The sequence below is a fragment of the Lolium rigidum genome, chromosome 2, assembly GCF_022539505.1.
Source record: "Lolium rigidum isolate FL_2022 chromosome 2, APGP_CSIRO_Lrig_0.1, whole genome shotgun sequence".
Classification (NCBI taxonomy): domain Eukaryota; kingdom Viridiplantae; phylum Streptophyta; class Magnoliopsida; order Poales; family Poaceae; genus Lolium; species Lolium rigidum.
The window spans coordinates 125,903,120-125,917,953 of NC_061509.1; the positions used below are offsets into that span (position 1 = coordinate 125,903,120).

The following is a 14,834-nucleotide window of genomic DNA, read 5'->3' on the forward strand; positions in this document are numbered from 1 at the left end:
AGACATGGCCTGGCCCAGGTCCATCTGTCTGAATGGCATGCCCTCGTATCTGTTCGCCTTGATTGAGACTCGGGGGCAGCTGGCCTGATGGAGGCCCCGTTTTTGAAAGCCGATTGGGTGGCCATCGGCTAGTCCTGCGCAGCGATTTTCGTCAAAGGTGGTGATCTGGCGGAACTCAAGTTCATTATTCGAGAAGATGAAGGGTAATTCATGAAGACTTGATGCGTTGACATCGGCTTATTGAGTTTTGACCAAGATTCCGGTCACCCTGTGGTCGAAGAGAGAAAGGGCGGATTACGAGAGACCGATGCGTTGCCATCGGCTCATTAAGAATCAGTTCAAAAGAAATCGGCAAGACCAAATTGGGGAAATTTCTTCATTAATAAACAGGATTTCTTACAAAGGAAGAACTGATTGCTCAAAGAAGGAAGAACAAAAGAAGGGCCTATTGGCCAATCTACTACGGCTAGGCCTATACTGGTAGATCCTACTCTACGGGCCATCACTGCCCTCGTCGTCGTCCTCGGAACTCTCATCGGCATTGCTGCCGATGGGCTCCTCGTCGCTACTCCCGTAGCCCTCTACGGGAGCTTCATCCCCGTCTTCATCGTCGCTGCCGTCGTCGTCCCACCACATGCGGAGGCGTTTCGCCGGCGGGTAGCCCTCGAGGGAGTCGTCGTCGTCGTCTTCCTCTTCCTCTTCTTCGGAGGTGGGGCAGCCGTCCCGGGGAACCGGTCGTCCTCGCTTTCGACTCCGGTTCCCCGTCGGCGAGGAACTGAAGATCTTCATCCCCGCTGGTCAAGGACTTGTCGTCCTCAGACCAAATGGAGGAGGCGTGGCTCACCTCGTCCCATTCTTCTGGGGCACGGATTTCCGGCGGCGTCTCGCGGGAGGAGTCGGACCCGTAGGAAAGCTCGGAGGAGGAAGAAGACATGGTGGCACAGAGGGTTTTTTGGTGCTAATGCGAGGAGGACGAAGGAGACGCAAGCTGTTTAGAACGGTTAAATAAAGGGGATATGAGAGAGATTTAATGCCACAGCAGTTTCCGAGGAGATGTTGCCCAACAGGAAAGTTTTGCGGCCACGTGGAGAAGTGGAAGGGGCAAGGCATCATGATGAGGATTCTGCGGCGGTTTACGCTCTCGCCACGACATGACCCGACGAAAGAAGAGCATAATGATTTTGGAAATGTCATTTCCAAAACCAGGGGGGCATGTGTTATCACCAGAATTTGACCGAGTCAGAGGTGGGCCGCGATCAAGATGGACTTGAAGAATATATATATGGAAGAAATACGTGAATCGGCCTTACGTGCAAAGTTTGGGCTAGTTTGCCCTTGTATCTGTAACATATTAGATTACGTGTCGGTTAAGAGTTAGAGTTTTACCCGTGCACGGTTAGGTGCACGCTCGAATTAGAAAGTCCCTTGGACTATAAATATGTATCTAGGGTTTATGAAATAAACAACAACTCACGTTCAACCCCAAAAACAAACCAATCTCGGCGCATCGCCAACTCCTTCGTCTCGAGGGTTTCTATCAGGTAAGCGACATGCTGCCTAGATCGCATCTTGCGATCTAGGCAGCACAAGCCCCACGTTGTTCATGCGTTGCTCGTACTCGAAGCGCTTTTGATGGCGAGCAACGTAGTTATCATTAGATGTGTTAGGGTTAGCATTGTTCTTCGTTTAAGCATGCTTACGTAGTGCAACCCTTGCATATCTAGCCGCCCTCACGCCTATCTCGGGTGTGGGGCGGCACCCCGCTCGATCATTATCTAGTAGATCCGATCCGTTACGATTGCTCCTTGTTCTACAAGGATTAGTTTAATATCCGCAATAGTTTGGCCTTACAATGGGGGGAGGATCCGGTGGCACGTAGGGTGGCGTTCGCAAGTCCTAAACGGGATGTTCCTAGAATCAACTTCATGTTGGTTTTCTGGCCTTGTTTAGGATCGGCTTACGAGCACCGTGCGTGGCCGCAAGGCCCAACCTGTAGTAGGATGATCCGGTTATGCGGTGAAAACCCTAAATCGTCGTAGATCTCATTAGCTTCATCTTGATCAAGCAGGACCGCCAAGTATTCGTGCACCCCGTACGGATCATGGGTGGATCGGCTCTTTGAGCCGATTCACGAGATAACTCGAGAGCCGATCGAGGCTCGTATTTAATGTTTACATGTATGCCCTGCGGAGAAACTAAGCGAGGCACCCTCATCACCTTCCCGACCGGGTATAGGTCGGGTGGCACGCCCTGCACTTCGCAACGCCGCGTGTGACCAGAAGAGCATTGCGGGCCGTCGCTCGGAGGGGTCTCAGCCAGCCGCAGCTCTAGGCTCCCCCCGGCTCTACAGTGTTGACAAGGCCGCTGCCCGCCGGTGGGTTTTGGCAGTTAACACCGCCACGACGCGCAGCGCGGAGATTTCCCGCCTAAACACCCTTTATAAATAGTACGCCCCCGTCTCTCCCATTTCACTCATCACCAAACCCTAGCCCATTGCACAATGCCCCCAAAGCCGCACCCGCCGCCGGTGGAAGTGGACCCGCAGCTCGCGGAGATAGAGGAGTGGGAGGAGCTGCTGCGGCAAGAGGCGGCAACCAGGAGGGTAGCAGCGGATGAGGTGGACCCGCAGCTCGCAGAGATAGAGGAGTGGGAGGAGGCGGCGCTAGCGGCTACCATAGAAGCATTTGAGAGGCAGAGTCTCCAGGAGCTGCATAAGCGGCCGCGTGTGACGGATCTAGATAGTGAGGAGATGCATAAGCGTCGTCGTGAGGAGGAGCTGCGGCAGGAGGCGGCAGCCAGGAGGGCAGCAGCGGATGCGCGGAAGAACTAGTAGAAGTTGTTATTTTAGTTTAAATTTAGTTAATGTTGAATTTCAATAAAGCAGTGTTGTCGTTGTTTTAGTTTAAGTTTAGTTAACGTATCTTGTTAAATTACAATAAAGTCGTTGTCGTTTTATCCCGGTTAATGGCTGGAACCGGTGCTAAAGACGGTTGATTAGTTTATATACCCCTTTTATCCCGGTTCATTGGTCGGAACCGGTGATAAAGATGGTGGATTAGTTTATATATCTTTTTATCTCGGTTCCTGGCTGGAACCGGTGCTAAAGATGGGGGGCTAAATCTGGGGGAGGCTTATCTGTTATTTGCCTTATCTGAGGATAAATTTCCAAACATGTGTACCTAGAAAAATATATAATAAACTTGGATAATTGCATTTAGTTCAAACGACCAATGTTACTGATACATATCACAACAAACGCTTCACAATATGAGCTCAAGGTACAGGATAATAATTAATACATTATGATCGCTTCGACCGTAACCATGGAGTATCTTCAGCATTTAACGCGATGGTTGGATCAATGTTCACTGTCAAGGGCGGAATTTCAGCAAACTTATTATAATCTTCCGACATGTCCGTCTTGTCCTCGACTCCCACGATGGTTCTTTTCCCCGAAAGAACTATGTGACGCTTTGGCTCATCGGATGAGCTCGTTTCCTTATGTTTTCTTTTTTCGGTCTAGAGGACATGTCCTTCACATAGAAAACCGGAGCCACATCATTGGCTAGGACGAATGGTTCGTCTCTCGTAACCAAGATTGTTGAGATCCACTCGTTGTCATTCCGTACAGCTGGTCTACCTTTACCCCTTTTCCATCCAAGCTTGAACCATTTGCACCGAAATAAAGGGACCTTAAAAGAAGGTCCATAGTCAAGTTCCCATATCTCCTCTATGTAACCATAATATGTGTCCTTTTTGCCATCGCTAGTGTTTGTTGCATCAATGCGGACACCACTGTTTTGGTTGGTGCTCTTTTTATCTTGGGCGAACATGTAGAAGGTATTTCCATTTATCTCGTACCCCTGGAAAGTCACTATAGTCGAAGATGGTGACCCGGCCAACATGTACAACTGATCTACAATATCGTTGTTATTAATGAGATGTTCTCGGAGCCAACCGCCGAATGTCTGCATATGTTTATGCGTAATCCAGTCTTCAGATCGCCCCAGATGTTCGGAGCGCACAATATTCTTGTGATCAGTGATATACGGGGCCACCAAGGTGGAACTTTGTAGAACTGTGTAGTGTGCTTGAGTGAAAGAAATGCCGTCCCTACATATCATTGATTTCCTTCCTAGCGTGCCTTTTCCACTTAGTCGCCCCTCATGTCGCGATTCAGGAACACCAATCGACTTAAGGTCGGGAATGAAGTCAACACGGAACTCGATGACCTCCTCTCGTTCCATAGCCCTTGGAGATGCTTCCTTCGGCCTAGCACGGTTATGAACATATTTCTTTAAGACCCCCATGAACCTCTCGAAGGGGAACATATTGTGTAGAAAGACAGGACCGAGGATGGCAATCTCTTCGACAAGGTGAACCAGGAGATGTGTCATAATATTGAAGAAAGATGGTGGAAACACCAACTCAAAGCTAACAAGACATTGCACCACATCCTTCCGTAACCTTGGAAGACTAGCTGGATCGATTACCTTCGAGATATCGCATTAAGGAATGCACATAGCTTCACAATGGGTATTCGAACATTTTCCGGCAGAAGCCCCTCGGTGCAACCGGAAGCAACTGCGTCATAATAATGTGGCAGTCATGCGACTTCAGATTTTGGAATTTTTTCTCCGTCATATTTATAATTCCCTTTATATTTGATGAGAATCCAGACGGCACCTTGATACTGTAAAGGACTTCAAAAAAGATATCCTTCTCTGCTTTGGTAAGAGCGTAGCTGGCAGGACTTAAGCGACTCCCTGTATCCTTGTAATTCTGTTCTTGCTTGTCTTTTGGGACTTTCATACGATACTGGTCCTCCCGTGCTTCTGGTGTATCTTTTGTCTTCCCATACACGCCTAAGAAGCCTAGCAGGTTCACGCAAAGATACTTCGTCACGTGCATCACGTTGATTGAAGAGCGGACCTCTAGGACTTTCCAATAGGGTAGATCCCAAAATATAGATTTCTTCTTCCACATGGGTGCGTGTCCGGTAACGACGTCATTCGGAACAGATTGACCGCCAGGACCCTTTCCAAAGATTACTTTTGTGTCCTTGACCATATCAAGTAAAGCATCACCGGTACGGAGTTCAGGCTGCACCCGGCGATCTGCCTCACCTCCGAAATGGTTGCCTTTCTTTCTGACGGGGTGCCTCTTTGGAAGAAATCGACGATGCCCCAGGTACACAACCTTCTTACATTTATGCAAATAGGCACCTTCGGTCTCATCTAAACGAGTGCGTGCATGCATTGTATCCCTTGTTTGTCCGTCCCGAAAGGTTACTAAGAGCGAGGCCAATCATTGATGGTCACGAAAAGCAACGCTCGTAGGTTAAATGACTCCTGTTTGTACTCATCCCATGCATGTACACCTGGTTTGCTCCACAACTGTAAGAGTTCTTCAAATAATAGCTGTAGGTACACATCAATGTCGTTGCCGGGTTGCTTTGGGCCTTGGATGAGCACTGGCATCATAATGAACTTCCGCTTCATGCACAACCAAGGCGGAAGGTTATAGATACATAGAGTTACATGCCAAGTGCTATGACTGCAGCTCTGCTCCCCAAAAGGATTCATTCCATCTGTACTTAGGCCAAACCTTAAGTTCCTCGCGTCATCTGCAAAATCCGGGAACTCTCTATTGATTGTCCTCCACTGCGACCCATCAGCGGGGTGTCTCAGCATCTCGTCTTTCTTACGGTCTTCTTTGTGCCATCGCAACAACCTGGCATGCTCTTTATTTCTGAACAGACGTTTCAACCGTGGTATTATAGGAGCATACCACATAACCTTCGCAGGAACCCTCTTCCTAGGGGGCTTGCCCTCAACATAACTAGGGTCATCTCGCCTGATCTTATACCGAAGTGCAGTGCATACCGGACATTTTTCCAAATTTTCATACTCAGCGCGGTAGAGGATGCAGTCATTAATGCATGCATGTATCTTCAGCACCTCTAATCCTAGAGGGCGAGAGAACCTTCTTTGCTTCGTACGTACTGTCAGGCAATTCGTTATTCTTTGGAAACCTCCTCTTCATTATTTTCAGTAACTTCTCAAATGGCTTGTCACATATACCAGCCTCTGCCTTACATTGCAGCAACTCTAGGGTGGCACCGAGCTTTGTGTTGCCATCTTTGCAATTTGGGTATAACTTCTTTTTGTGATCATCTAACATGCCCTTTAACTTTCGCTTCTCGTTTTCTGTTTCTGCATCTCTGTGTGCATCGGCGATGGCCCGACGAAGATCATCATCAACGGGCTCATCTGATGCCTCTTCATCTTGATCACCTCCTCCTGCATCTTCATCTTCATCATGCCCTGTTGCGGTATCACCGTAGTTAGGGTACATATCATCATCCTCTTCTTCTTCTTCGTCGTCTTCCATCATAACCCCTCTTTCTCCATGCTTGGTCCAACAATTATAGCTGGGCATGAAACCTTTCCAAAGCAGGTGGGAGTGAATGACTTGCCATTCAGGGTATTGCTTCAAGTTATGGCAATCAACACATGGACAACACATAAAACCATCCGCTCGTGGGTTTTCACGAGCCACACGGATAAATTCTTCCGGGCCCGATCCGAACTCGGGTAGACGTCGGTCAACGTACATCCATTGCCGCCGGTTCATCTACATCAAATAATTAATTAAGTTTATCAATAAACTATTACAAAACATCATAATATTTATAAATAGTGGAAATTAGCACCGTACAAATGAAAGGGTAAAGTTGTTGCTCAACCTTGATCGAGGAGGAAAAAAAGAGGAGAAAGCTTAAGTGTTGCTCCGGCACCTCATCTCATTTTTGTTGTGTGTAAAAATCAAGCGGCATCACTCTCTCAGACATTTCATCGAGCACCTTATGTGCATGCCAAAGAGAAGCAAGTTAGCACTCAACACACACACCTTCTCCTAGCAAAAATGAAGTGAGTGGGTGCAAAAGGTCCCTCGGCCGGCTGCGCCCCACGAACCGGTGCTAATGACTCCTTTTAGCACCGGTTCGTGCCAAATCCGGTGCAAATGATATCTGGGGCAAAAAACCAAAGCCCTTGTTTCTACTAGTGTGACAAAAGGCCTTAAAGAACCGCGACAAACAACCCCATACCTTCTCGTTGATTTCAGGGCGACGTAGCCTAACCATTTGTCCCGGCTTCAGATTAAGCCAAGACAAAAGACCTGGACGGAAGGTCTGTTTTTTACTAATGTGTCTCGGTTCCATAATACTTGTCGTGACTATGGAACGGAGGAACGGAGGGAGCTGTATGCAAACCAAATTGATCCCGGCGCACTTGGAGACATCACTAGGTGCACCTGTTGGTGGAATTGCTGGGAAGAGTCCAGGAGATCATGTAGTTACGTACTTACGTGCACGATCCAAATTCAAGCTTATGCATTCGCGCTCCCCGTTGTGGAGTGGTGACAGCGAGGAGTGTCATCGATCATCGCTCAAATCGGTGAGCGCCAGTTCAAGTAGACCAAGCAAGCTAATGTATCATCTCTTCCTAGCACACATGCATGGGGCATTTGCGCGGTACATGATTTCGCAAGGCACCTCTCGCGAGTGCTTGTCTACATGGAACTATGGAAGATTTTTGCAGTTGGCGAGTAACAGTACGGTTCATAAGAACCATCTCTTGTAGAGCCCACTCGCTACGTGAGGTTGGGTGCGGTACGATGGTCCAGCCAAGTCCACTAGCTATAGCAACATGCCCAAAATACGACGTTAGGTTTTCCGTTTAGGGTCGATTGATGTGCAGCAGCCCAGCGAGACGCCTATGGAGTGAACGATTGAGCAAAGATTCCAAACGGCTACGGGCTTCTCATTCACTTAAAATGCCCCACCAACTTTGGCGCCCCGTGAAATCTAAAGTGACACTGGATGAAACCAGGAGGGATGATATTCTACAAGTGTCCTCAAAGGAAAATAAACTCTTTATTGCCCCTTATTTTGAGGAAGATGTTAGAAAGGCTGTTTTTCAAATGAAACGTAAGTAGGCGCCAAACCCTGATAGTTTTGCAGTGGAGTTTTACCAATCCTTCTGGGAAATCATAAAAGGGGATATGTTGTTGTTATTATTGTTGTTATTTACCAAGCATTCGATGGCTGATTATGTGGTGCGCTCCACTCAGACTTCTTTCATGCAAGGTCGATACATCCTGGATGAAGTCGTAACGTGCATGAAATAATACATGAGATGCACCGCAAGAAGTTGAATGGGGTAATCCTCTAAAATAGACTTCGAGAAAGCCTATGATAAAGTCAAGTGGAATTTCCTTTAATAAACTCTGATGATGAAAGGTTTCTCCGAGGAGTGGCGCGAGCTAATTAAAAACTTTATTTTGAAGAAAGTGTTGCCATTAAGATCAATGATGGCCAGATTGAAGGAGTAGTATCCCACTTGGTGGATGGGGTCTCTCTATCCTTCATTATGCGGATGATACAGTTCTCTTTATGAATCATGATCTCGACAAAGCTAGAAATATGAAACTAATTCTATCGGCTTTTGAGCATTTGTCAGTTCTTAAAATTAATTTCCATAAAAGTGAATTCTTTTGTTTTGGCGAGGCTCAAGACGGGACTAACCAATATGTCAAACTTTTCAGATGTGGGTTAGGCAGTTTTCCGATCAGCTATCTGGGCATTCCGGTTCATTGTCGGAGGCTTACTCTTGGTGAATGGAAAATAGTCGAGGAAATACTACAAAAGGGACTTTCTAGTTGAAAAGGAAAATTACTATCTCTAGGTGGAAGATTAGTCCTCATTAATTCAGTACTCACTAATATGTTCTGTGTGTGACATTACTTGTACACTAGACTTAGTTTGAGGGCAGTCCCTTGAGCTGCCATGTGAGCCAATGTATGAGGCCTCACTAATATTTTCAATGTCCATTTTCATCTATACTTGTGAATAGACACACCTCTAATGGCATGTGTTCTTGTGGCAGACTGAGCAGCTCAAGCTTGGGTCACATATTGAGACCCCCGACGAGGGACCGTCGAAGAAGCGAAGGGCGGCTAACGTCGGCCACTTCCAGGATGACGTAGGGCCGGACCAGTTCCTGCACATCGTCTTCATGCCCACCTTCAGCCTGCTCCTGATCCCTCAAGATTTCGTCAAGTGGTTCGGAGAAATCCTTTCGAACATCATCGTCCGCACCAACATTGGCTGCAACTGGAGGATGACTACAATGAGAGAAGGCGATGATGCATACATCGATCAGGGGTGGGCGGGCTTCGCCGTCGCCCATCAGTTCAAGGTAGGTCAATTCCTCATCTTCAAGAAGGTGTCCTCCTTCGAGTACAGTGTGGTTATTTTCGACCACACCTACACTGAGGTGATGAGCACGTGCATGTACCATGGCGATTCCACCAGGTGTGTCATCTTCGAAAATCATGTCTGAAGCTTACATGTATGTGTGTCGCTGCTACCATATCGTGTCTACTTGTTGTTCGTGTCGTGTGCTGAACTCTGATCGTGTCTGAACAATGGTGTATCGTCAACTTGTGTCGTCTATGATGAGTGCTAAGTTTGTCTGAACTATAATTATGTTCTTGCTTGTGCAGTTGATTGCTGGTAACCTCACCACTGAATAGAAGAGGTAACCAGAAGCGGATTTTGGGTTGCAACCAAACAACACGACCGCCGTTTTGGGCTGCTACTAGGCCTGAAAACCGGCCTACCAAACGGGCAGAGCCCAAATCTCCACGGGGCCCAAAAAAACTCTGTGCAGGCCACCAAACAACGTGGCTTTTCTGTCCCATGACCCGTCTGGGATGCGCATGGGCCTTCTTTCCACTGCGCCAGTGATGCAGGAAACTGCTGCAGGCTACCAAACGTGCCCACGGGTGCAACTCGTTCTTCACACATTTATTTGTTATTTTGTGTAGCTCTTCGAATGGAGTATATTTATATGTGGCTTGACATGACCATGTATGTTTGTTGTTTGTCTTCAGGCCAGATCCTCACCTGGAGATAGCTACAGCATACATAGTATAAATTTTCTAACGATAAAGGCGCCGCCCTCCATACACCACTAGGCGCTTCCGTTTTCTAATTTGTGTGTTTATGCCACTACGAGCACACGCACCTACGACCTTTTTTTGTCCGGGATTCCAACTATGATGACAGATTGTAGGCGTTAATCTTCCACTATTTCTATTATATCCAAAACGAGGACCATGTTTTTGTTTAGAAGAAATGGCCTTTTTTTTTTTGAAGCCACACATGACTTGCAGTAAAGAAAGAACTTGGTGTCACTTTATCGTAAAGGGACTGGGAATAATAATACTACAGGTTTATCCAGTACTTAGCTCGTCAGATTTCAGTCATGTCATCATCAATCTGATCCGGTAACATGCATAGCAAGGAGGAGATATCTGAAGGGAGATAGAAAATATGAAGCTAGCTCTTCATTATTATATTTAGACGCGTGGAAAATTAAACAATATCTTTATTGTACGTACACCACGGTACCCAACCCATGAATTTTGCAACAAAATTTGCAATCTGATCATAGAGCTCTTGAGTGAGCAATCGAGGCACTGAATATCAGTGAAGTGAAACCACGAAATGCGAGGAAGCGAAAACTCGTCGGAGATGGTGCATGCTTAGGCGCCATTCATCAAGGGTCTCTTCATCTCCCACGCGGTCAGCTTGGACACCTTGATATCCGTCTCCCCGTTGTTGAACACGTGAAGGTGCGCGTCTTTCCCTAGGGCCATAGACGGGTACACCCTTGACAGGATGCAGGTCTTCCCTCCTGCGCCGAAGCTCTCAACCACCGACCGATCGATCTAAAGATAGAGATTAATGTTGGTCAACACAAATTTAGTTCTGAGGTGCATTACTAGTTAAAACGATGTTATGAAAGTGAAGTTGGTACCAAGCTTCTCAGAGAGATCTTCCCGGACGAAATGTCGGTGTCGACGAACCCGGCGAAAGTCGGCTTGTATAGATCTGGGGTAAGAGATGACCTGAACGACACAAAAGAAAGACAGGGTCAGTAGAGCTAAAATGTTACTGCAAGGTTTCTGAAGATTTACTTGTACCCTGTTTTTTACTATCAAATATCTCTATTACGATTTCATTTGCCATTAGAAGAGGATAAGAGAGACATGTAGGACATGAGCGGTATTTGGTCGTACTTGGTGGGGTCGCTGCACATGAGGACGATCGGTTTGCCGTATCCATCCTTGAAGACTCTGAAGAACACTGCAGTCTTCTCTGCTAGGTCGGCAGAGGACAGCACCCACAGCCCAAAAGGCCCCACCCCGCCCTTGACATCGGCGCCCTTGATGCCGCACAGCTTCTGCGCGTCGTTGCTGTAGGCCGGATCGAAGGGCTCAGCCTTATCCAGGCTCGATACCTCGAAGCTCACCTCCACGTCAGACTGCGAAAGAAATATCTCGGTTAGATTGTTGCATTGTCACCCGTGAGTCACACTAGGACTAGGTAAAAAGAAAGAAAAGGGAAAGTAAAGCGAAGGTTCTTTGCAAGTTAAACTATGACTAGTAGGAGTGTTCACGAATGCACGGTGCTCCTAGGAAAATATTCTTGGCCAACGGCATTACACCAAGGCATCGGTAGATAATTTCTTACCTGATATTAGTTGTCAAAAGAAAGTTCAAATCTTGCGGATGATGCGGATGTGTGAATAAGAGAGATTGAAAACTAGAGCTGCAGCTAGCGGCGACGGCAAGCCCGTGGACCTCTCCGACTTTGGGAGTCCATGGCGAGAAGGACGAGCAGGAATTAATTGCGCACGTAATAGGCAAGAATCGTCGCCCATAAGATTGACATGGACCGGAAGCTACATCGATGGCGACATGGACCAGAAGCTACATCGATGGCGACACGCCGGCACGCGGGATCCACGATGGCGACGACTAGCTGCTACTTGTAGAATATTTGTTCTCTTTTAATTAAGCACAGTAAATTCCACAGTTATCACTAACCTGGTATGACTGCAGACCCGTGATCTCAAAATGCTGGCCGAGCTTGACGACCTTGTCGCCGACGGTAACAGGCTTACACCGGAGCTTCTCGATCTCCTCCACCGGCCACTGCACCAGCTGCTTGCCGCTGGGGTCAAGCCATATCTTCCTGGGAATCGCCTGCACGCCACCACATTCACACACAGTTCAACCAATCAATTCCACACAAAGATTTGAGTTCAAAATGGTAGCGTTGGAGGAGGATGCAGACGGCGGCAAACAGTACATTCGTATCGTTCGTACCTGGATCCCGGCCCAGCCCTTGGCCTTGTCGTGGGCCACGCTATCGGACTCGTTGGCCCACCCCAGGAGGATCCGGCGGTGCTTCACGGGGTCGAAGAAGGTCTTGGACGCGTAGAAGTTGCCGTAGTCGTACTGGAGGCGCTGGTAGACGTCGCCGGTGGGGTTGTCCGGCACGTACTGCTCCTTGACGTTGTCGTACGTGCCGATGGTGTAGTAGTCGTAGCGGGTGAGGTCGAGGCTGTTCTTCAGCACGTGCTTCTCCACGCCCGCCGCCGCGCCGTACTCGGAGGTGTCCAGGCCCTTCTCCACCCCGGCCTTGCCCACCGGGAAGAAGTCCGGGCACTCCCACATGCCGGTCAGCGCCGAGTGCAGCGGGTGCTGGGCGCGGGTCCAGTTCTTGAAGTCGCGGCTCCGGTACAGGATCGCCTCCCCGCGGAGCGTCCCCGGCCGGAGGCCCCACCAGCATACGCCAGTGCTTGCCGGCGAACCACGCGGTGGTCGGGTCGCGGAACTGCGTCGCGTTTATGCCGGCCACCGGCACGGCGATCGGGTTGTACCCCGGCTTGTACCATTCCCGGAGGAGAGGGTCCGACGCGTTCTTGGGCAGCGCGATGTTCTGGATCTGGTAGTTGACGCTCGGCCGGTCGATCCCCGTGTACAGGATCGCCGGAGTGCCGTCGTGGAGGATCGTCGTCGAACCGGACCACACGCCGTACTGGTCCGTCGGAATGCTCGGCGAGATCGCCGGCTCAAGGGCGATCCAGTTGATCAGGTCGCGGGACACCGAGTGCGCCCAGATGATGTTGCCCCACACCGCGCCCTTGGGGTTGTACTGGTAGAACAGGTGATACCATCCCTTGTAGTACAACGGCCCTGTTCGTTCGCAAAATTTACATACATGTCAGCTCAAGGTAACAACATTACTTCATGCATGCATCTCAAATGATTTGTAATTTCTTAGTCAAAATCCGTGCTTGTAGATGCAAACTACTAGCTTATTGCTTGAGCTCAACTTGCTGTCGGCAGCAGAAGGTCCTGCATCCTATACGTTGCCACATGTGCATGTGCATGTGCAATTCGAATACAAAATTTCCTATCCGTTATATTCTTCTACACCAAATGTATGGTCTTCCATACTCCCATCATTTTTAAAATCAGCCGCACACATGCAGCAATTTTCATATTCTTACAACATGACATATCTAGTAGCTAGTAGAAGACAGAGACAAGTACAAGAAATGGGCTGGAGAAGTCGTACCATTTGGATCTGGAGTCCACGAGTTTTGCCGTCCAAGCAACCAGAATCAGACACAGAGAGGCAAAGAAGAAATGTACAGTATTAGAACCAGGCATCACTGTGAGAGAAAATAAGACTCAATAACTTATACTACTATTAAAATACAGATAGCTCTAATATTATATCCAGAACCACCACGGGCCACGGTGGACTGGAAGACTTCATCGTTGTCGGCTACTACTACGAAAACTATGAGTTTGCAGCTCGACTTTTCTCAAGGGACTCGAAGAAAACAGCTGCAAGACTACCTAACTAACACGGGGGTACAGAAAACCATTAATTTTGATGCGCCCTTGCAAGGCCGCAATCTTTTGCTCTCCAAACTAACACCTGGCTACAAATGAACGAGAAACCAAACAACCAGAGTAAAAATTTGTATTACTACCTTTCTTCAAGTCTCAAACATACATTTATTAAATTTTCTACTCTTTGTGATGTCTATCTGCCCCGACGAGGAGCAAAGCACACATCTCAAATTAGCATCGGCATTGCAGACATATCTTTCCACAGCTATGTCTCTAATGGCTAGACATATACATGCAAAGCTTTCGGTAGCTATATATGTGTGCTCACATGATATATATATAGCTTAGCTTGAAGACACAGAAGAGCATAACGAGAGAAAATTCAGACAACTCCAGCGGGAGTAGACCAGTAGACAGTAGTATATGTCTTACCGTTGATCCAGTTCATGGGGGGCTGGAAGTGGTAGCCTGTCCTGAGCAGCGGGCTAACAATGGAGGCTGGGACCGACGGCGACGCGGCCTCGGTCTCCAGGCTCAGGCGGGCATGGTGAGATGCGCAGGCGAGCTGCAGGAGAAGCAGCACCGCCCATGGCGCGAGGACCCATTTCGGATTCCCCATTGCTTGCGCAGTTAATAGGGGAAGACGAGAGGAGACAAGGATGGATGGATGGGGAGAAGACCAATGGGCAGCTCGGGGCTATATATAATACTCGAGGCAGAGGTTACGCGTATGACTACGGCCAAAAATTGGATGATTTTTCTAAGGAGCTAACGATTGGCGCTTCCTCCATGGAATTTTGAACCCAGCCACTCGATAGGTCCGGCCCATTTGTCATGGAGAGCAGGAAGGCCTGCATGTCAGTCAACGGGTAACCCCAACTCAATTTTTTTATATAAACTGGACTTCCTCTTATTTGCCCATTCCGCTAAACACTACTACAACCGACAGAGTCCAAAAATAGGGACGAGGGGTTCTCAAAAAAAAAAAAGCGATAGGGGCGAGTAGGAAATTGGGGGTACGTTTAAAAAATCGATGCCACCTGCACCTT

The 14,834-nt window shown here is 48.2% G+C and overlaps 1 protein-coding gene across 1 annotated transcript; it reads right to left on the reverse strand.

The window, feature by feature from the left end:
* Positions 1-10,394: 10,394 nt before the first annotated feature.
* LOC124692328 (beta-fructofuranosidase, insoluble isoenzyme 1-like) lies at positions 10,395-14,444 on the reverse strand. Its single transcript, XM_047225676.1, is given in 8 exon segments — positions 10,395-10,800; positions 10,890-10,980; positions 11,152-11,396; positions 11,962-12,120; positions 12,244-12,681; positions 12,683-13,116; positions 13,502-13,510; positions 14,218-14,444. Coding segments are annotated over 8 exon segments (1,749 nt in total). The 5' UTR covers positions 14,405-14,444; the 3' UTR covers positions 10,395-10,614.
* Between the last annotated feature and the right edge of the window lie 390 nt (positions 14,445-14,834).